This window comes from Podarcis melisellensis (genome assembly GCF_964234715.1).
Source record: "Podarcis melisellensis genome assembly, chromosome: Z".
Classification (NCBI taxonomy): domain Eukaryota; kingdom Metazoa; phylum Chordata; class Lepidosauria; order Squamata; family Lacertidae; genus Podarcis; species Podarcis melisellensis.
The window spans coordinates 22,661,195-22,682,177 of record NC_138547.1 but is presented as its reverse complement, the minus strand read 5'-3'; the positions used below and the strand labels follow the sequence as shown (position 1 = coordinate 22,682,177).

Here is a 20,983-nt window from a genome sequence, read left to right as displayed (position 1 = left end):
GCTCCTCAGGCCCCACCTCTGACTGATTCTGCTTAGCCCCTGCTAGAGTGCTTTGGTCTGACTTTGAGAGTGCCTCTTTCTTGGCTGGATGAAAGAGTGTGTAGAGAACCCCCATGACTTCTGCATGTCTGGACTGTAGCCTCCATCGCTCAGTGCACCTAGTGTCTCTTGCCTTACCATTACTTGTATGCAAAGCCCGGAGAAATCTGAGGCAAAAGTGGATAGCGGAGGCCCAAATGTTATACTGTTCATCCCTTGTGTGATAACCATACATTGCTGAGGAAGATTAGAAGAAGGAAGCCAGTGGCTGTGTTAGACTAATAGGCTTCCCTGTCCTGCCAGAAGATTGTACAAGTGAGGTTTTTCAAAGTCACTAAACTGTCAAAGCAACCCGGAAGTACAACTGGAGGAACTCTGGGATCACAGGCAGATTGTCCCCGCTAGCTAGACCTGAGTGCTAAATGAATAAAGGTGGAGGTTTAGGGAATTTGTAGCAGCTTTTTAGAGGCTGATGTCAGCAACAGCTTCTCTTGAGCACATGGAAGACCTCAGAATAAATTACCAGTATTCCCTCTAGTAGTTAATAGTTTAACATAACAACCAATATAATAATTTCACAGCTAAGCCTATTATGCCTAACTACTAAGGAAATTTAAAGGCGTTCTAAGCATCTAAGAGAGTGGGCAGCAGCAGGAATGTATCCTATGGCGTAAATCTGTGTTATTGTGGGAGGGAATTCCATCGACCCTGCAATATTAAAAGCAAGGTAGCACAAATACCTGAATTTGTGTTTATACAAAGTGGGATCAGCAAAACTGTTTCCCTTTACAACTATAGTTAAGACTAACCATAGTTTAGTATTTGTAATGTAATGGAATGCAAAAGCATTCCTGCTGCATAGGAGAGCGGTAGGTTGTCTGCATGAACCGGAGGCTCATTCAATTCATGATATAGTTTATCCCTGCATATGAATGCAGTCTTAAGATGTCTTAAGTTTTTCTGTCTTTCCCCGCTTATCTGTTTCTTTAGCTAAATAGCTGGAACCCATTAATTTTTTTAAGAAGGGGAAACAGAATAATTTTGACAATAGCAACAACTTGTGATTGAACTCACAGTTGGGAATAATTAATGTAACTGAAGCTAAATCCATTGGGGATTTTTAAAAAAGGAGGAGAGAGAAAAAAGAAACCCTGATCAATTTGCTCAGCAAATGAATGGATCAACAACAGAGTCTTGGCACTAAACATCTGTTTCCCTTCTTTCAAAGCCAAGTTGCAACCCAAAGGTAATGATTTAGATGCTCCTGGGAATATATATGGCTTACCTGAAGCAGACATGGATTTGGATTCAGCTGATGACAAACCATGGAGGAAACCAGGTGGGGCCTCAAAGTTTATTGTGGTCAATACTATCAGTTGATTTATTTTTTGCTTTGTATTTCACATCATGTGCCTGTGTGCAGCAGGAGTTACGGGGTAGATGGGAGGAGAGCATGATGTGTGATTTATAAGTGTGCTTCTCAATCAGACATTAAAAAATTACCCAGCTGCAAACATTTGGCTCATACTTCATTTTATTTATTGCCTCATCTGATGTCTTCAGATTCATTCAGTTCTTGTCCAAGTGCTTTTAAGCATCTCTCAACCATTTGTAAGGAAATCTGTTTGCTTGTTTTTAATTTAAAAATGAAATTGAACCCGAGATTGTCAGGAAGCAGAATTCCGAACCCAGTGCCAGTTTCTGTGTCCCTCATGGAATCTTGGCAATGGATGCAGCTATCTCACTGGAATATATTCTGCAGCTTCCACGTGTTCTCGTTCCTCTGGGCCAAGTTGCATAAGTCCTTTGGGGTCCCCAGAACATGTGTGTGCTGTGTGCTCACCCCCATTTCATTGATTGTCAGGGCCAAGAACCAATCGGTGCCAAGCTAGAGTCATTCTGTTCTTGTAGTTGAATGTTGGGCTAGTACCTGGGAGACCAGGGTTCAAATCTCCTCCCAGCCACATGAAGGCTCACTGGGTAACCTTGGGCCAGTCACTACTCTTAGCCTAAGCTATTTTACTGGATTGTTGTGGGGATTGGATGAGGAGGAGATTTATGCAGATTTATGGGAGATTTATGCAGCCAAACATAACTGTATAATTACCAGTAAGAAAGGGGTTAAGGATCACAGAGTGCTTAATTGCTAGAGAAGACTCAGATTGGTCATGACCCCTCACCATTGGGGAGGGAGGATGCAAGGGTTATTTCCTGTTCTTCTCTCTCTGTGTCTTCTCTTTGAACCATGTAACTGAGCAAACATCTGAGGCTGGGGCTCAGTTACATGTGTTGTTTCTGCTGTAGCATTGTGTTGTTTCTGTTGTAGCATTGAACAATGCATGACTGAGATCTCTGATTACTGTAAGTAAAACATTTAAACTTACTTAAGGTTGTGGTCTCTTCACTCCTAGAGGGGTAGAGGTTGGGGAGCACAATTGTCAGTGCTTAATACTGGTACATTTAAAGGTCTAACAGCCTATATTGCCCATCCTTTGCAAACACTGCACATATATTTTAGTTTTAAACTCTACTGGGGGTTCTTTGGGCTAGACAGTGAGTCAAGCCCTGTGCTTTTTTTGAATTTAGGTAGTCAGCTATTGGGACTTCAGGATTAACTGTTATTCCCTAGTTATTTTCCAACACCATGTACAACATACATTGAGCTCCTTGGAGAAAAAACGTGGGATATAAATGCAATAAATAAAATTGTCGCAAGCATATTGGCTGTTAAAGTGCTCCCAATTTACTAATTAAATATACTCATGTGCTTGGGACAAACTTTCAGGAAGTAGTTTCCTAGCCCTGGCAAGACTGTTGGGAGAGACAACAGAAAGTGGTCTTTTCCCCTATGAGTCTCTCTCAAATTTGCCTTTGCCTGGTGTAGACTCAAATAAGTGAAACATTTTGCAGAGGATAGCAGGGATAAGGGAAAAGAGAGAGTGGGGGAATTCTATCAGATGGCTGTGAAACTGGATTTTTTAAGTGAAAAGTTAAAGATGAGCCTCTTGGACAATTGCTGGGTGGGAAACTTGGCTGGCTGAATCATTAAAATCCCATAACTGAAGCTCCGCTCTGAATTTCCCCTCTCTTCACTGGATTTAAGTGTGAAAGGTACAGACCAGGGATCTGAGCAAGTTAATTAACCTTGAAAGGCTGGTGAAAGGGTTAAATTTGGTAGACAGTGTAACTGGTGAAACTCATCTGCCAAAGCGTAGCAGTATCAGATATGATCTTGAAGTAGCTTGAACACATTTTAAAAGCTTCCAGTTACTTTAATTTATGGAAGTCTTGACTAAATCAAAAGACCCCCAGGAATATTTGCTCCTGAGGAGAATGTTTCGCTGATGTGTATTGCAGAAAACATTGCAGCAGCAGTGTTATAACTGGATAATTGATTAGGCGCCCAAGCTCTAATCATTACATCAAATCAACCAAACCTTTAGTTGATTAATGAGGGGAAGCCAGTTTTAATCAGTGGAACTTTTAAGGACATACATATTTCCTTATGCAGGCTGTTTTGGTTCTGGTTTGTTTCTAGACTAGAGGATGAAAAAGCTGTAATCGAAGCAAGAGGCTCAGGAAAGTTTGTTTCTGCCCTTCCTTGCACAACTGTCTTGTAGAGTAGGCCAGTTATGGCTCAGCTTTCTGGTTTTTGCTGCCACCCCTCCTCCATAACATAAGTCAGGAGGGAGATCTTGGGACCCTCACTCAAACACCTATGTGGGGATTGCACAGATGTCTTCTAAAAGTCAGATAGGGAAATGAAGATGTCAGAAGAACAAGGAAAACTAAAAGGAGCATCTGTGGTTCTAATTTATCTCATCCTAAACTTTCTACTTGGGATCAGGTGAGTAGCAAGGATGGTCAGTTGCAGGATTATCTGATGGGGGTGGGATGGATCCTGATGTGAGAGAACAAAGGCTACATAGCACAGTCCATTTATAAGGGGCTCAGGACCCCCATTTGGCAGGCAGTTTCCAGCAAATCAGAAGTCTGGCATACTTGCTAGGCAAAGATTAACACTCCACTGAGATCAGATGAAGGTGGACAGTTACTGCCCAGATTCCTACCCCCACCCCAATCTTTCTGTGACACAGTCTGAATCATTTTGTTGACGTAGGTTGCGTTTTGGCTCCCGCAAGGCAAATGGAGCAGCAAGAAACCAGGCTTTTCCCTCACAGAAGCAAATATTAGAGATGGCTTTTCCTTGTGACACTGACTGATTGGTTTGTCTTTCACTTCCTAACTTATATCAGAAAGACATCTAAATTGGGGCTACGCTAGTGTACAAAATATATTCAAGTGTAGTTGGCTATTACCAATTCCTTAAATCAGTTGGCAGCCCTGGCGTTTTACATTGCAGCTTGGATTTTCTCCCTTCCTTTTTAACTGAACAACACCAAAAATATAATTCTGGCACAATAATAGATCAGGCAATGCTGTGAAACCGAAATGCTATTTAATTCCTTCTGTGTGATTTGCTTATATAAGAGGAGTTAGATACTTTAGGCATTGATTTCTATAGTCAAACATTAGGATGGCAATGTTCACATGCTGATGATCCCAGACTGATTTGGTTAATGCCCTCAAATTAAAGTGTTCCTCCTTTTTTTTTAGACAAATGTAATTAAATCATGACAGGGCCATTCACTGATATGCCTTGGAGCTTGTTACAAATACAATTGTGGTTTAGTGGACTCAAATACTCCCTCCCATCAGCATGGATTTATTCTGTTTTTTCAAAGTTTGCTTTAGGTAGGATTGTCTCATTACCATGGTTTCCAAATCTACTTCAGTCCATAGTTAAGAGGCTAGTCCTGGTCAACCCAGTACTTTTTTCAGGTGGAACTCAGTTCCAGCCCCCCTCAGCCATTGCCATTATAAGAGAACAAGGGAGACGTTCATGGTGAGTTCCATCACCTCATTTTCTAGAAAATTAGCGCAGGTCAACCACTAACTGTGGAATGTTGTGCCTTGGTTCTCAGAAATTCACCCGTTTTTGTCTGGGATTATGACTGTTAATGAGAATGCTGATATTTACTGTAAGGAAATACATTTTGTCTCAGAGGTTGCTAGATTGTTCCAGACTTTGATACTTCCTTTGTATCCCACCACAACATATAATAGCACCACAGCTGTGTTAACCCCAGAGCTAATTTTTTTGAGGATGTTTTAATTTTTCTATGACTCAAAGTCTGAAATGATCTACATATGCAGGAGAATGAAGTGGTAAAGTAGACAATACAACTTTGGACAGCAAGTGAGCATTTATGAATGTTCCTCTGTAAGTAGAAAATTAAGTAGAAAATTAATGTATCAGCAGCTTCTGTCTATGCTAGTTTTCTCTCTGTGTGTAGATTGCTCTGCTGTTTTTAAAACATAGGAACACATTTTAAAATGAGGTCCTCCACTGCAGACTGAAGTGGGATGACGCATTCTCCCACCTCGAGATTCTGCCATCTCGTTCTACTAGGTATATGGAACCTGCCTCATTCATTCATTCATTTCCTCCCAGGTGCTGACCTTTCTGATTACTTCAATTATGGATTCAATGAGGAAACATGGAAAGCCTATTGTGAAAAGCAGCACTGGTTTCAACTTGGCATGAAGTCATCCGCCCCTGTCAGTGCTGAAAACCAGATCAAGGTAAGTGGTGGAACTCAGGTGTACTGGAGGCGGTTGGAGGATGGATGACAGCTAAGAGACAGAGGTTGAATCCTGACAATACAGAAGTACTGTTTTGGGGGGCAGGTGTGGGGGACATCCTGGTTCTGAATAGGGTAACTGTGCCCCTGAAGGACCAGGTGTGCATCCTAGGAGTCATTTTGGACTCGCAGCTGTCCATGGAGGCGCAGGTCAATTCTGTGTCTAGGGCAGCTGTCTACCAGCTCCACCTACTGCAGGGTGTCTCACCAGAGTGGTGCATGCTCTGGTTATCTCCCTCTTGGACTACTACAATGTGCTCTATGTGGGGCTACCTTTGAAGGTGACTTGGAAACTGCAATTAATCCAGAATGCGGCAGCTAGACTAGTGACTGGGAGTGGCCGCCGAGACCATATAGCACCAGTCCTGAAAGATCTTCATTGGCTCCCAGTATGTTTCCAAGCACAATTCAAAGTGTTGGTGCTGACCTTTAAAGCCCTAAACGGCCTCGGTCCTGTATACCTGAAGGAGTGTCTCCACGCCCATCATCCAGCCTGGACACTGAGGTCCAGCGCCGAGGGCCTTCTGGCGGTTCCCTCCCTGCGAGAAGTCTTCTAAAAGTTACAGGGAACTAGGTTACAGGGAACTAGGCAGAGGGCCTTCTCAATAGTGGCAGACTTCCTGTGGAACACCCTCCCATCAGATGTCAAGGAAATAAACAACTATGTGACTTTTAGAAGACATTTGAAGGCAGCCTTGTATCTGGAAGTTTTTAATGTTTGAAGTTTTAGTATGCTTTGATATATGCTGTAAGCTGCCCAGAGTGGCTGAGGAAACACAGCCAGATGGGCGGGGTATAAATAATAAAATTATTACTATTATTAATATTACTTGGAGGTACACACACACACACACACACACACACACTGAGCTCAGGCGTACTTAGCTTATTCATATATGCACGTGTGTGTGTGTGTGTATACACACACACATATATTTAAATAAAATGTATTAATTTTATTAATCTTAAATAAAAAAATCATTGTGCCACAATTCTGTAAATAAATATAATATGTATATATGCAAATGATGGTAACATCAAGCAACAAAAAACTATTGCAGAGTTTGCTTCCAGCCACTTCCTCAGTCAGTCAACTAATATATTTAGAAATTCATTTCCGCTGCCAGGATGAGTTTCCGTACATGGTGTAGTAGCCACTTGGCAAAAGCAGCTTGGAGAGAATTTCATGCTAAGAAAATAATTGGGAGGAGAATGGTTAAGTACTCTTTATATTCCCATCTCTTTCCCAGTGCAGATTCTCTCCCCACACCACACCCTGAGAAGGCTTTGCAATTGTGAAGGGGTCATTGCAGGGAGGGGAGTTCAGTTACAGGCATGCTCAGATCAGTGACTCATGCAGCAACACTCGGAATGTTGAGTTTCTGCACTGTGTGTGTGTGGTTACTTTTGACTCTTAAACACACTCTGAAATAGCCTCCCCCAACCTGAGGCCCTCCAGATGTTGCTGGACAGCAACAGAGGCTGATGGGAGCTGTGCTTCAAACCATTTGGAGAGTCTCCAGATTGGTGAAAGTTTCCCTGCAGGTAACCGCCCTCTTGGGACGTGGGTGGCGCTGTGGGTTAAAGCACAGAGCCTAGGACTTGCCGATCAGAAGGTCAGTGGTTCCAACCCCCACGATGGGGTGAGCTCCCATTGCTCGGTCCCTGCTCCTGCCAACCTAGCAGTTCAAAAGCACGTCAAAGTGCAAGTAGATAAATAGATACCGCTCTGGCGGGAAGGTAAACAGCATTTCTGTGCGCTGCGCTGGTTCGCCAGAAGCGGCTTAGTCATGCTGGCCATATGACCCGGAAGCTGTACGCCAGCTCCCTCAGCCAATAAAGCGAGATGAGCGCAGCAACCTCAGAGTCGATCACGACTGGACCTAATGGTCAGGGGTCCCTTTACCTTTACCTTAACCGCCATCTTTGGTTATATAAACAAAACAAACTTCCAACCTCAACTTTTTGTGCCTTGGCTAACAAAGGCTGTATTATGCTATTGGTTTTAATTTTTTTTTGCTTAGGTTCAACAAGGAAGAATTAGAAATTCAGAAAAAGAACTAGATTTTAAAGCAGATCTTACAGCCCGAGTAGATGGGCAGGTGAAAGTCGGGTCTCCCCCAAACAGGTACACCAATCACTTTTTGTTTTGTTTTTAAGCTTCTTGTATTAATTAAATGCTATGTTACGCCAGGTCGGCTCCAAGCTGTTCTTGTGTAGGCTTGATCCTGTTGCAGGGGCAGGGAACCTTTTTAGGCTCCATGGGCCAGATCCATTTTGGGATCCGCCTCACAGGCCAAATTTGGCAGGTGGGTGGCCGCAACCTGTGGGATGTTGGTATCCAAAATGCATATAGTAAAGGGATCGTTGCAAGAGCTGTAGAACTCTGTGATGTCATACGTCTGAGGCAGTTATGGCAGTTGGTACAGTTGGTTCAGTCAGTTGAACAGTCTTCACAGAGCAGCAGGTTATGTTTTGATGTGTTGCTGTCTGCCTCAGAGTCAGAGTTAGTTAGTCTGCAATAGTTTAATCTGTGTAAAATGTTTTAGCAGCTTAAGTATCATTATATATTTTAATCTGCAAGTGCAAGTACACTAAGTAGGTTATGTTATTTTTAACTTTAACTGTGGTTACTTTCTTTGAAGTTATGGTCCATCATCTTCTGATTTCCCGCAAACGTATCTGTTTCAGGGGCCTGCCAACTGCCCCACCAGGCTGAATGTACAGCAGGATGTATAAGACTCTACATACACTGTCCTTCCTTAGAAGGAGCAGAGGCCAGGCATCACTGTGAGCTCTTTATGTTTGGGGCAGGGCAGGGCATGAAGAGAAGAGTGATATTCAGATGAGGGGGAGGAAAAGAAAGCGCCCATAGGAGGATTTATAAAACCCCAACCCCTCAAGTCACCAGGGTTTCTGAGGGTTGACCTGAGTTGCACAATGCCCAGCCTGGAAATGAAGGGGTGGAGCTCCTGAGTTAAGGATGGGAGAGGATAAGAACATAGCCATCATGGCAAGTAGCTATTGATAGCCTTATCCTCCATGAATTTACCCATTCCTGGGAAAGGAATGTAGCCTAATGCCGCACATACTGTGCCAAGACACAGCATGCCTTTTGCCTCTGGGTGGAGCCAAGTGGATGTAGTTGTGGGGGACATAGTAAAATAACAAAAGTTCCCAAGCCAAGCAGGAAATGCCTGTCTACTTGTTCCTGACCCTGTGCCTTAAAGTGTTATTCTGTCCCCTGGAGACCCCAAGAAAAGGCAGTGAAAACCCTACAACATTCAGCAAAAGCTTTAGGTGTGGGAAAACCTTAACCCTTGTTATTAGATGAGGTGCTCGTGTGTCTGGGCCAGTGAATGCTTTGCAGTTAAGTCTTTGGGCCTCCCTAATTGGCTGCTAGGGATGCCATGCTCCCTCCATGAATCTTACTGTGCACTTGAATTCATTCATTCATTCATTCATTCATTCATTCATTTGTTTGTTTATTCATTCAGACTGGGTAAGAATGCCCAAGTCCTTCCTGTGGAAGATCTAAGGGCCAAGGGTCTATACAGTGGAGCTTGGTGCAGTATATGACCTACGTGTTGGTAAATCTCAAAGCTTTCCATCTCTTCCCTGTTTGCATAGCTGAATGAGGGGGAGAGTGCAAGTGTGCACCCGGACCATCTGTCTGTCACCTGCTTATGCTGAATCTGAGATGTTGCTTCTCTCCCTTTTCTAACCAGGAAGCTAAGTATGACCATTGATGTGATAGGTGGAGAGCCAGGCACTATTAGAAGAGTGGAAGAAGGCGTCGTGATAAGTATGGCTCAGAGGAAAACTCAATTCAGGTAAGAAATCTGTCCAGACTGCATGAACTTCGCTTTCTTATCTAACTCACTTTTGAGTACAAGTGGATTCGTTTGTTTATATATTTATTGTATTTATATCCCAGCTTTTTCTCCAAGGAACTTAAGGTGGTGCATTCTTTCTCATTTAATCCCCATAACAGCTCTGTCAGGTAGGGGGGCTGAGAGGCAGTGACTGGCCCCCACAGTCACCTAGTGAGAGCTTCATGGCCAAGTGGGAGGATTTGAACCCTGGTCTCTCCCAGGTCCTAGTCCAACCACTCCACCACACTGGTTCTCAAATTTATATCACACCCTTCGTCTAAAGGAGCCTCCTTTGAGGCTGATTGCATACCCTTTTTTATTACCGTATTTTTCCGTGTACAAGGCTAGGTTTTTCTCCTTTTGAAAAATGTCAAAAATTAGGGGGCGTCTTATACATGGGGCCATCTCCCCCCATTTTCTTAAATCCGAGTCCCCAAAACTAGGGGGCGTCTTATAGATGGAAAGATACGGTAAATTCAGTCCGCATACTCAAAAGCAAAGTAAGCAGAAGTTCAGAATTCCATTTAAACTCAACTCCACATCCAGGACCACATTCTGCCATTTTTCTGTGCTCCAATGGCACAGTGCAGTCCTCCCATGTGGGATATGTGCTTTGTGTAAGGCCTGGTACAGGAATCAGTTTGGTTGCAATTAACGGGGAGGTCAGGTGTTTTCTTTTTTCTTTTTAACTAATCCCTTTTCTGTTTTATGTTCCTTTTAAAGTTACTTGGTGACAATGGGAGCAAGGCACACCCCACAAAGTCACTGCAGCAACCAGGGCCACAACAGCCATTGGTGCCACCCACGGGTCCTCCACCATCAGTAGGTGGTTCACCTCCATCTTGTTTTTTTCCTTCCTTGGATGCCAGTTACCACCTTGTCATCATCCAGGTAGGTGCCTGCCAATATAGAAGGCTGTTCCAGAAAGCTAGGTAGACCCTACCATCACGGTCTGAAACCCGCTTTGCCATAGGCAGTTGATTATAGGAAATGCCTGAAAGAGCACTCACTGGTTCTCCTGTGTCTACAGTAGCAAAGTGAAAGGACTGGGCCACAGACGGAAGGTCAGGATCCTTTCTTTAAAGATTATAAAGCTTCTAATAATACCACTTCAATCTCACCTTGTTCTGCAGCATGTGCAGAGCTATGCCCAATGGTACTTTGGTGGTGTAGATACTTACAGTGCTTTCTGTTCTATTCTTCATATTAGCTACAGTGGGGCTGAGGAATATGTGGCCCTCAATAGGTTACTGGACTACAATTCCCATCACTCCTGACTGCTGGTGGCATTTGCTGGGGTTGATGGGAGTTGATGGGTCCAGCAATAGGGCCACATATTCTCCACCCCTGCTCTAAACCATATTTGTAAACCTGCTTAACAAGTATTCTGTTATTGCCTAGGTATGCCACCCCCAGCTCCCGTTCCAGGTAAGTACTTCTGTTTAAGCATAAGAGTAGCAAATTCAATCTGGCCTACTGGAGAATGGAGCACTTCAAATTAAAGCCTTTGAAGAGAAATCTGGGTAGCATTTAATTGGATGAACACATGTAGCTAATCAAACATGGTCTTGTCAACATGTTTCTTGACTAAGTCTTCTGTCATCTCTGACCATTAGCCATTATAGGTCGGGCTGATAGGAGCTGGAATCAAGAACCATCTAGAGGGGACTGTCCTGTGACCATTATACAGATTTAATTGGGCACCAACCTATGAAATCTTTAACTTCTCTGGTGTGTAATGGTTATGGGGTGGGGAAACACCTTAAAGAGTAATGGAATAGGCAAGGCTGAGGTCTGAAAGTGTCTAAGTTCCTGAGACAGAAGTAGATGTGGTAGACACCTGGAAGGAAAGCTACCTGGGAACTGCAGGTGGGATAGCAGAATTGCACAGTATGGGTAGGACATGAGTCCATTGTTGAGTCTTGTCTCTCTTCCTTCACTAATATGTAGTGAATATATGCTGATATTATCACATTGTGTGTTTCCTGCCTTGCATTATTGACAGCAGCTGGTTGGGGTGCAGGGAGATGAAACATGAAGTTCAGAGACAGGTGTATGCTTTATGGCACATTACCAAACAGGATGGAGATGGTACCAGGGTTTTAATTGGCATAGTGAAGTTCTAGGAAGAGCCTGTTGGATCAGGCCAGTGGCCCATCTTGTCTGGCATCCTGTTCTCACAGTGGCCAACCAGGTGCCTGTAAGAAAACCACAAGAAGGATCTGAGCACAAGAACATGCTCAAGGGACATGCTCTGTCCCCATTCTGTGGCCAAAGAAACAATATTATATGCTTCTGAAGAAAAAACACCAGTGAGGAAAGAGAAGGCTTCAGTGGCAGTTGAAGGGTCTTCCTTTAGAGGCAGCAAGTGAGCTCACTAAAAGTGCTGCTCCTTCTTCATCTGAGAAATGAGGCCAGGGTGGCCTCCGCTTTGGTGTTATGTTCTTTTGGGGAGCAGGAGGAACAGCTTTCCCACAGCTCTTGACTGATGGGAGAGGCTGAAGCATACCGCCCTTCAGCTCTGCCAGGCTTTGTAGCAGCATTTGCAAGGGGGCTGAGAGCTTCCCTTCCCCTTCTACACACATTTAAACTAGTATGACATTGTCTACAGGTCTGTTTCCTCCACCTCATGCTTCACCGCCACCCCTTTTGATTCCAACACATGGTGGGTAAGTGACTCTATTTGTTGCATTTATATCCTAACTTTTTTGAGCTCAAGGTGGCAAACTTGCATCTTCCCTTCCTCAGTTAATCCCCACAACAACCCTGTGAGGTAGGTTAGGCTGAGAGACCAGTGACTGGCCGAGGGTCACCAACTGAGCTTCACAGCTGAGTGGAGAGTTGAACCCTGGTCTCCCAGGTCCTAGTCTGACACTCTAACCACTATGCCACACTGACATCTCTCTTAATATTGTCTCATCTGTAGGCTGCAAAAGGCTAGCAGAATTGTGGTTGTGGTTTTGCATTACTTTGTGGTTGAGAAAGAGCTCTTTGAATATGATTGTGGACATTAGCAGAATCACCATTCAAATGCACATCAACACTTTTTTTAACCTTAGGCTGAGATTGGTCACCATTGTCTTTTGTCAGTTTATTTATCCACTATGATTGCACTACTTGTAAATTATAATATTAGTGAGGGTTCTTGGAGATAGGGCTAGGGCTGTTTGGTGTCCCCACCTTTTTTTATTTGCCATCTCCATTCCACCTGGAAGGTTGTAATCCCAGTTTTGTAGATTACCAGATCAAGCCATAGCTGAGGGCAGTGGTGGGAGGCAAAAGCAGATGGAGAGAGCCAGCTGATCTGTAACTTCTCTGGTGATAGATTCCAGATTGCTCAGACCATGTGAGCCATTCTGACCCGAAAGCTTTCATAGGGGCCAGCAACTATCAACTGAACTGCTCATGCCTATTCAGTGTGCCTTATCTCCCTGCAGGTTGTACCTCCAGCTACTGCTGAGCAGTGGCATTCAGACTGCCAGTTCATGAGTTGCTAAGAGCAGAACCCTTGGGATGATTTGTGGCTCTTTCCAGTGGTGTGCAGAGAATGTGGTGATGCTCTTGAAGAGGCATCTGAAACTGCAGAAAAATACAGCAGCCACAGTGTTTCATGGTGAGCACTTTTCCTGCCACATTACACTAGTCTTATATCAATTGCACTGGCTTCTGGATCTCTCTTTCTCCCACTCCACTTTCCTGGTCCCAGTTCTAGATGCTGGTTGTTACCTGTCCAGGAATACCTGAAACGCAGCCTCAGCTCACCATAGGTTACTGTCATCTTGTGATGTCCTGATTTGTGTCCCATCAGCAGAAGAGGTTAGTTTAGTAGGAAGGCAGATTGGGCCTTTTCTGTGATAGCCCCCCTTCCCAAATGGAATTCCCTTCCAGAATAAGTTGGACTGGCCTGCCCCTAAGAGCTCATAGGCAGGCATTTTAATGGTGTTTAATTATGAGATTTTAGGGTTTAGCTTTTCTCTGTTTTCCTGGGTTTTAGATATTTGGATTTTATTTTGTGTACACTGGTTTCATTGGTTTTAATGTACTGCAAATGGCCTTGGGGGGGGGGGAAGAAAGGTTTTTCATGAGCAAAAATGTTTGTACAAAGAAAAGACAGGAGCTTAGATTAAGAACTCTTACACACTCATTCCCCACATTATCAGTTTATGGAGTTCATTTGGCAAAATGTGGAGATGGCTTTACAATGTGACTATATCTTCCCCAACGTGGTGCAACCTTCAGGTGTATTAGTCTACAATTCCCATCTTCCATCAGTCAGCGTGGTAATTGCCACAGATGCTTAGAGTCCAAAACATTTGGAGGGGTGTCAGGTTGGGAAAGGCTAGATTAGACAAATTTACAGGGAACTCTACAGATTTCAGTGGACATCAGCCATGATAATCAAATGGACATCCATATTTATGGAGGCAGCATGTCACTTGGGGAGGAGAGACCTGCAGGAGAGGGTGATAGCATGCCTGGCTTGTAGGGTTCCCAGAGGCATCTTGGTGTTCAAAGTGGAAAGCCAGATGCAGGGCTAGGTGGTCTCATCCAACAGGGCTTTTCAGTATTCTTGTGTCTAGCTCTCTGCATACTCAACACTCCTAGGTTGTGCTCCTAGTGGATAGACAAGAAAGTGGTAGTAGCTAGGAGAGATGGCATGGTAGGACTAGGAAAGAATCAGCACCTTTGATGAGGAGGTGGCTTACAATCAATAAGAGAGAAGCTCTTTAAGGGAGTTGGGACAATGATGCTCTGTTTTAGAACAGTTGATTTTAATTTTTCTCCTTCTGAATGGGTGACAGGGGGACTAGATATTACTAAAGAGTTGTGGTTGTGCTCCCTCCCCCCTCTCAAAGCCAGTCTGCCAGCTACAACAACAGCCAACCACCTCCATTTGGCTACAACTCCACAGGTGAGCCCCTTAGATATGCTGCCTGAAATCAGTTAGTGTCCTGTGCTACCCATTATGGGTTATGTGGATTTCCCCGCTCGCTTCTTGTTGGGCAGCCTTAGACCATTCTATTTAATTATTGTTATATTTACTGTATTGGCCTGAATATAAGCCTCACATTCCCCCCAAATTCCGACCGTGAAAAGTTAAAGTGAGGCTTATATTCATGACTTTACGGTATGCAGCCAGGAGTGCAGGGCAAACAGCGCCAGGAGTGCAGCAAAGCAGCGCCCACCCCACATGTAGTCCCCCGTCCTCTCCCCCAAGGCCAGAAAGGGAGAGAGCAACGCAGCACGGCTCCACCCCCCATATGCAGCCAGGAGCAGTGAGGAATGGAGTGGCTTTTATTCAAATATTTTTTTCTTTTTTTTCTTTCCCCCCTCCAATTTTAAAGGTGCTGCTTATATTCAGGTGCGGCTTGTATTTGGGCCAATACAGTATTTATATCCCACATGTTTCCCTGGCAGGACTCAAGGCAGCTTACAACTAAAATAGAAGCAGCTAAAAACATATATAAAAAAGAAATCTGTTTTTTAAAAAACAATTTTACATTAGTAGAATTAAAATATAAAATATAAAACATAAAACAAGCATGCCTGAGAGGGAGGCAGGCCTGAGAATGGCCTCCCTTGAAGATCTCAGAGCCCAGGCAGGTCCATCTTCTATGACTGGAACAGGTTGTCTACTCTTGGATATGAGCTGCCACTAAATGCTAACCTCTACAAACTGGCAGGTGTAGAAGAGCTGGAGTGCCACTATACCCCATGATGTGCCTTCTATGCTAGCCATGTTTGAGCTGCCCCTTCCTGTGTGACTCCCTGCATTGCAGCATTTGCCTTGTTCATTCTCCCACCAACTGCTAAAGCCTGGAGTGGGTGAGGTGGATGTCATGTATGTTACAATATTCCTGAGATTTCTCTCCTGCATATCCCTACCTGTTCTTCCTGGCCTTAACATGTTCCCAAATTCACTTGAAAAATACCAGCACCAGTCAGTGTAATCACCCTTTTAACATGTTGCCCACCCAATCTTTTGGGCTACAATTCCCATCATTCCCAACCATTGGCCACACTGGTTCTAGATTTTAAAGTGCTTTGCGTTGTCAGTCCCCTATACCTTAGATATAGTCAGACAGTCAGTCAAGTTTATTGCTTATAGCCAAAGGCTGCTGCAGTACCTTAGATATAATCTATTAGCCCAGCCATGCTTTTATTTTCTGCTCTGTGTGTCCACTTCATAAGGGGCAAAGACTTCTGGAACATGAAGCAGGCCTTTTACCACCATTGGGACACAAAACACAAAATCTACATCTTTTAAAACGGTTGTGTCAGATGAGTGCCTTTTTCTGGAACTGCACTTCTGTACAGTCCATTGCTTTTAGCACTTATTGAGTAAGCTTCAAGGGTGGATTCTTAGAATCTTCCAGTTTCTTTAGAGTTAGGGAAGCAGTTCCTGAGAGTTTCCAAATCAGCATTGTTCATCAGCTACTCCACAGTTAACTTCTGCAATAGATATGACTTGGACAGCTTACACAGTTGTGTCTGGTTCTCTTTCAAGAGATAGACTGAAAGCAAGAAAGGAAGGACTTTGTCTTGGCTATATCTATGTGGAGAGTTTGTTGCAAGTTCCATTATGGATGTTGTGGAGGACCAAGGCACATGCCAGCTCCATCATACAGTTGTTTGAACTGGGTAGTGAAAGACTGTTTCCTTTTCCACAGCTTTGGGTTTTATAAGCTACCCTCCCATTTCTACATCTCACAAGCCATGGATGACTACAGCCTCCAATATTTCCAGTCACTGGGAACATTCTGGCTCAAGAGGGGAAAGAGATTGTGACTGGACATCTGCCACCAGTGAATACCAGTAAGTGCTGGTGTTTCTTATGTTGGAATGGAACTGGAGCTACAGGTACAGCAGACTTCTGAAGCATGAAACTGGGCACAAAACTCAACACCCAGAAGACTGTCTGACTCCGAAACACCCACTCTGATTGCATGGAGCCCAGACAGCCCCATGGTTTTCCCCAGAGCTGAGGGTGATGAAACAATCACTGAGACGGCTAAAGCGCGCTGGTGGTGGAAAACTCATTCTGAATCTGACCAGACACGGGTTAAGAGCTCAACGTCGACGCTACCAAGTGGCAATAGCGACCACAAAGAGGAACTTTTCACCACCTCAGTGGCATCTGCAGAAAACAGCAGCAGGAGATTCTTTCAGGTGGTTCACAATCTAATGCCATCAGGGCCTGGTAAGGTCCCTAAAATCTCCTGCAATGATTTTGCAGTTTTTTGCAGGTAAAGTCGCTCAGATTTGGAAAGAGGACTCCACCGTGGGAGCAGGACCGGGGCGGGAGAGTGCTAGAGTCCTGTCTAGTCAAGTTGCATGGGATCAGTTCCAATCTTTTACCTCCAAGGATGTGGACAGGCTGCTTGGATGAGTGAAACCGACCACCTGTCTCCTTGATCCCTGCCTATCCTAGCTCATAAAAGCTCTGTAGGATGGTGAATGCTTCCCTCTGTGAGGGACTCTTCCCAGACTCGCTGAAAGAAGTGGTTATTAAACCACTTCTCAAAAAAGCATATGTAGACCCAGTCACTATGGTCAAATATTGCCCAGTCTCAAATCTTCCATTCTTGGGCAAGGTGATTGAGCGGGCAGTTGCTGAAAAACTCCAGGCATGCCTGGAGGATGTGGACCATTTGGATCCCTTCCAGTCGGGATTCAGGCCTCATCATGGGACTGAAACTGCCTTGGTCGCACTGGTTGATGATCTCCAGTAGGCTAGGGACAAAGGTAAAAGCTGTTTCCTAGTTCTGCTGGATCTCTCAGTGGCTTTCGGTACCATTGACCATGGTATTCTTCTGGATCAGCTAGAGGGGTTGCACTGGCCCCATGAGGTGAAACCACCTCAGGTCCCTCAGTGACAGTTTCACCCTAGGCAGGAACTATATTAGAACTACAACTACACTACTCAGGCAAGACTTATTGGCCATGCTCCTGTGAAAGACTGTGGGTTTTGCCTGCCAGGCTCATGTGAACATTTCTGGAAGAATTTATTGGCTTCACTTTTCTGACTTGGGTTTGTTTTGGTTTAGCCATTTTACCACATGGTTTTTTTCCTGTGTCATTGTCCATCCATTTTGAGGGGAGGTGAGGGGAAGGTTGGGGCAGAAGCTCTTTTTGTAAACCCTATCACTGGAATTGCCCATATCTGTTAAAACAGTAAAGCAGTTTTTAAAAAGGTGGGTTCTGGGGTTTCGACATGGTTCGTGATCAACTTTCCATGTGTTTTCATTTCTTGTTACATTTCTTGAAGCAAGTTTGTGTATGATGAGGTTCCAATAGGTAAATCTTGTGACCTACTTATGAAACTCTGAAAAGAGAACAGTGTTTGAAATTTTCTTCTCTAACTCACTATTATTTCCTTTCAGTGATGATGAAAGAGATCATTACTATAGCAGAGAAGGCAGCTACAATTTTGAGCAGGACTATCACAGTAGAGATAATAGTTGGGAGCGAGAATATCATCATTGGGAGCAAAGGCACAGAGACAAAGAGGAAGCAGGCAAACACAAATCATGGTGGTAAGGCTTTTCCCAATGGTTGGTTGGAGCTTCTAGCTGGGATCAGGCCAAGGAACATTAAATTATGTAGGGGTAAACTGTGTTCCAATCTGGTCTTTATCTATAATTTAGGATGGACAAAGGCTGTAATAGGTGTAGGAGGGATGGCTGGATCTCTCTACCACATGTGGTAGACCTGCCCAAAGGTCCTTATAGACCAAAATAATTAAAGATACTGGTTGGTTATAGAATCAATTATTGACTCCCAACCCCAGATTGGTCCTGCTGTATATTTCAGAAATGGACACTGAGGTTTTAACACCCTAAGACTTAAGCCTATTTCTCTTGGCAGTGGCTAAACTTATGATAGTAAAACATTAGAGGTCACTATCTAGGAATTTCATGTTAGAATGGACAACTATAATATCAATTTGGTTTTAACTGAATGTTTACAGACAAATTTTATACTAGGGCAAGATTTATTGACTATGCTTCTGTAAAGGAATAGGCTTTGCTTGCCAGGCTTGCATGGACGTTTCTGGAAGCCTTCCTTGGCTTCACCTCTCCTGACTTAGGTTTGTTCTGACTTGGTTCAGCCATTGGTCATCCATCTTTGGGGGAGGGTTGGGGCAGGAGCTCTTTTTGTATACCCTTCCTATCATTGGAATGCCCATACCTGCTAAAACAATGGAAGAAATTTTAAAATTGTTGGTTCTGGTGTTTTCACATGGTTTGTGATCAACTTTCCAACTGTTTACATTTCTTGAAACAACTGAGTTTATGATGAGGTTCCAGTAGGTAAATATTGTGACCTATTTATGAAACTGAAGAGAGAAGAGTGTTTGAAGCCTTTTACTTGTTAGAATAAGTCTCTTCTCCAAGTGACTATTCCTCATTCTTTCCTTTCAGTGAAGATGAAAGGGATGGTTACTCTAGCCAAGAATGTAGTTATGATTTTGTGTGGGGCTTTCACAGTAGAAAGCAAGAAGACCATCACCGGGAGCAAAGGCACAGAGACAAAGAGGAAGCAGGCAAACACAAATCATGGTGGCAAGAGGCTTCCCATTGGTAATTTGGAGCCTCTAGCTGGGATCAGGCCAAATAGCATTAAATTATGTAGGGTTAAACTGTGGTCCAGTCTGATTCATACTAATATATATTTTTTCAGTCTCCTTCCTACACTAGCTGAAGTTTCCAGGCACTAGAGGACAGCCCCATAGAGGTTGTTAACTGTAGCCTAGCCTTGGGAATACAAAGATGTGGAGCATACCTGACAGCTACTGCATCATTCAGGTGCAGCAATGGTTGTGAAAGCCCCACAGCTGTGATAAAATTGACTTGGGTATGTGTGTGTTGCATTCCCATCAGTTTCCCCCTTGAGGTAGAAATTCACTGATCAGTGTTATGTCAGTCTCTTATTGATTGATCCTCCTGAAATACCATGTGTTTCAGGTTCCTACTGGAACATTCAGGTTCCTACTGGAACATTTCCCCAGCATATGGAAAAGGCCTCTTGATGTTAGAGCTCTAAGACCAGTTTTTCTGTAAAAGGATGGCTGTAGTCCAGAGCTGATGCATAACGTTGCTTTGCATCCAATCACCTGCCTCTCCATTTTTAAACTACTTTTTCACTATAATATTATCTCTTGCATTGAGATGTTGGCAGTACAATATTAGAAAATCTGACAGATAAGTTTAGAGTTTTGCTTAAAAGCCACCAAGGATTCTGTTGTATTTCTATGATAAGGAGCAAAGCATTAATTCTTCTTGTATTTTTGTTCAATCCTAGTAAGCAGCATGAGAGCAAAGAATGTGAAAACCACAAGCATCACAAGCACAAGAAGAAAGAGAAGTCATGAGGAAGGTGCACTGGAGAGAAATGGATAGGATTCATGAAGGAGCAAATCTGTGGTCCAAAAAGAATAGTGACACTTTTACAGCCAGATTGTCTGTAGCAACTTTCTTCCCCTGAGACATTAAACGGCTGAAATGATTAGCAACCAAACATGCGCACAAGCTTCCTCTTTGTGAAAGACCACATTCACAGATTTTTGGAGAGAGAAAACTGGCAGCAAAAAAAAGGCAGTTATTTACCAACATGTGAGATCCCATGACTTCTTATGGGAGATAGCTTCCGTGCAAACTAATGCATTTAGAATATAGGACAATACTTGGCAAATCATTGACTTTTTATTTTTTAGAACAGTAACAGCCACATGAAGCTTTGTCCAAAAAAGGAAAATATTATGACAAAATTATCACAATAAGCTACCTGACAGCTAGCTTAGAGTCTGACTTCTAAAAGCTAGAAGCTAGTTGTAGGGATGCTGCATGCTAGGAGAGCCAATATGATCAGAATAACACATCATCAAAACAGCTTCAATAACTTCAGAATAATTTATAAATGCATCAAAATAATAACAGTTGTTAACAATGTACCATAATCTCTTTGGTGCAAAACAATGTAGATTTACTGGTGATTGTTAAAGGCACCTTGAAATAAGACAACATAGTGAAATAGTGCTGCTGAGGCAGCACATACCCTTCATTTGGAAAAAGCATACAATTTCCTCTCTACAGTCATTGCAAGAGGCAAATATTACTCCTGGCTTCCGCCTTGGGTCTTGTGGATTCTGTAATCACCCCTTGCAAGGAGATGTAAATGGCGATTCCTTTTAATACCGCATTTACATGAAGGCATTAACACTCAGTATTGATGCTGTGACTTGCAGGAACACCTCACCCACATGAAAATTGCATGCCCTGTTAGATCAATGTCCTCTCACACATGGCAATAACAGCTTGCAACACCCAAATGAGGCAGTGAAGACATTTAAATCAGAGATGG

At 43.5% G+C, this 20,983-nt stretch overlaps 1 protein-coding gene across 1 annotated transcript in view; it reads left to right on the top strand.

The window, feature by feature from the left end:
* The window catches only part of LOC309361830 (uncharacterized protein), a 31,994-nt gene extending 11,854 nt beyond the window's left edge, over positions 1 to 20,140 (top strand). Inside the window, exons 5-14 of the mRNA XM_081897056.1 lie at positions 1,268 to 1,378; positions 5,555 to 5,685; positions 7,769 to 7,872; positions 9,473 to 9,577; positions 11,021 to 11,047; positions 12,231 to 12,284; positions 14,476 to 14,531; positions 16,291 to 16,435; positions 18,004 to 18,156; positions 19,925 to 20,140. Coding sequence (XP_081753182.1) covers positions 1,268 to 1,378; positions 5,555 to 5,685; positions 7,769 to 7,872; positions 9,473 to 9,577; positions 11,021 to 11,047; positions 12,231 to 12,284; positions 14,476 to 14,531; positions 16,291 to 16,435; positions 18,004 to 18,156; positions 19,925 to 19,994 — 956 coding nt within the window. The 3' untranslated portion in view covers positions 19,995 to 20,140. The remainder of the gene's footprint in view (positions 1 to 1,267; positions 1,379 to 5,554; positions 5,686 to 7,768; positions 7,873 to 9,472; positions 9,578 to 11,020; positions 11,048 to 12,230; positions 12,285 to 14,475; positions 14,532 to 16,290; positions 16,436 to 18,003; positions 18,157 to 19,924) is intronic.
* The last annotated feature ends 843 nt before the right edge of the window (positions 20,141 to 20,983 follow it).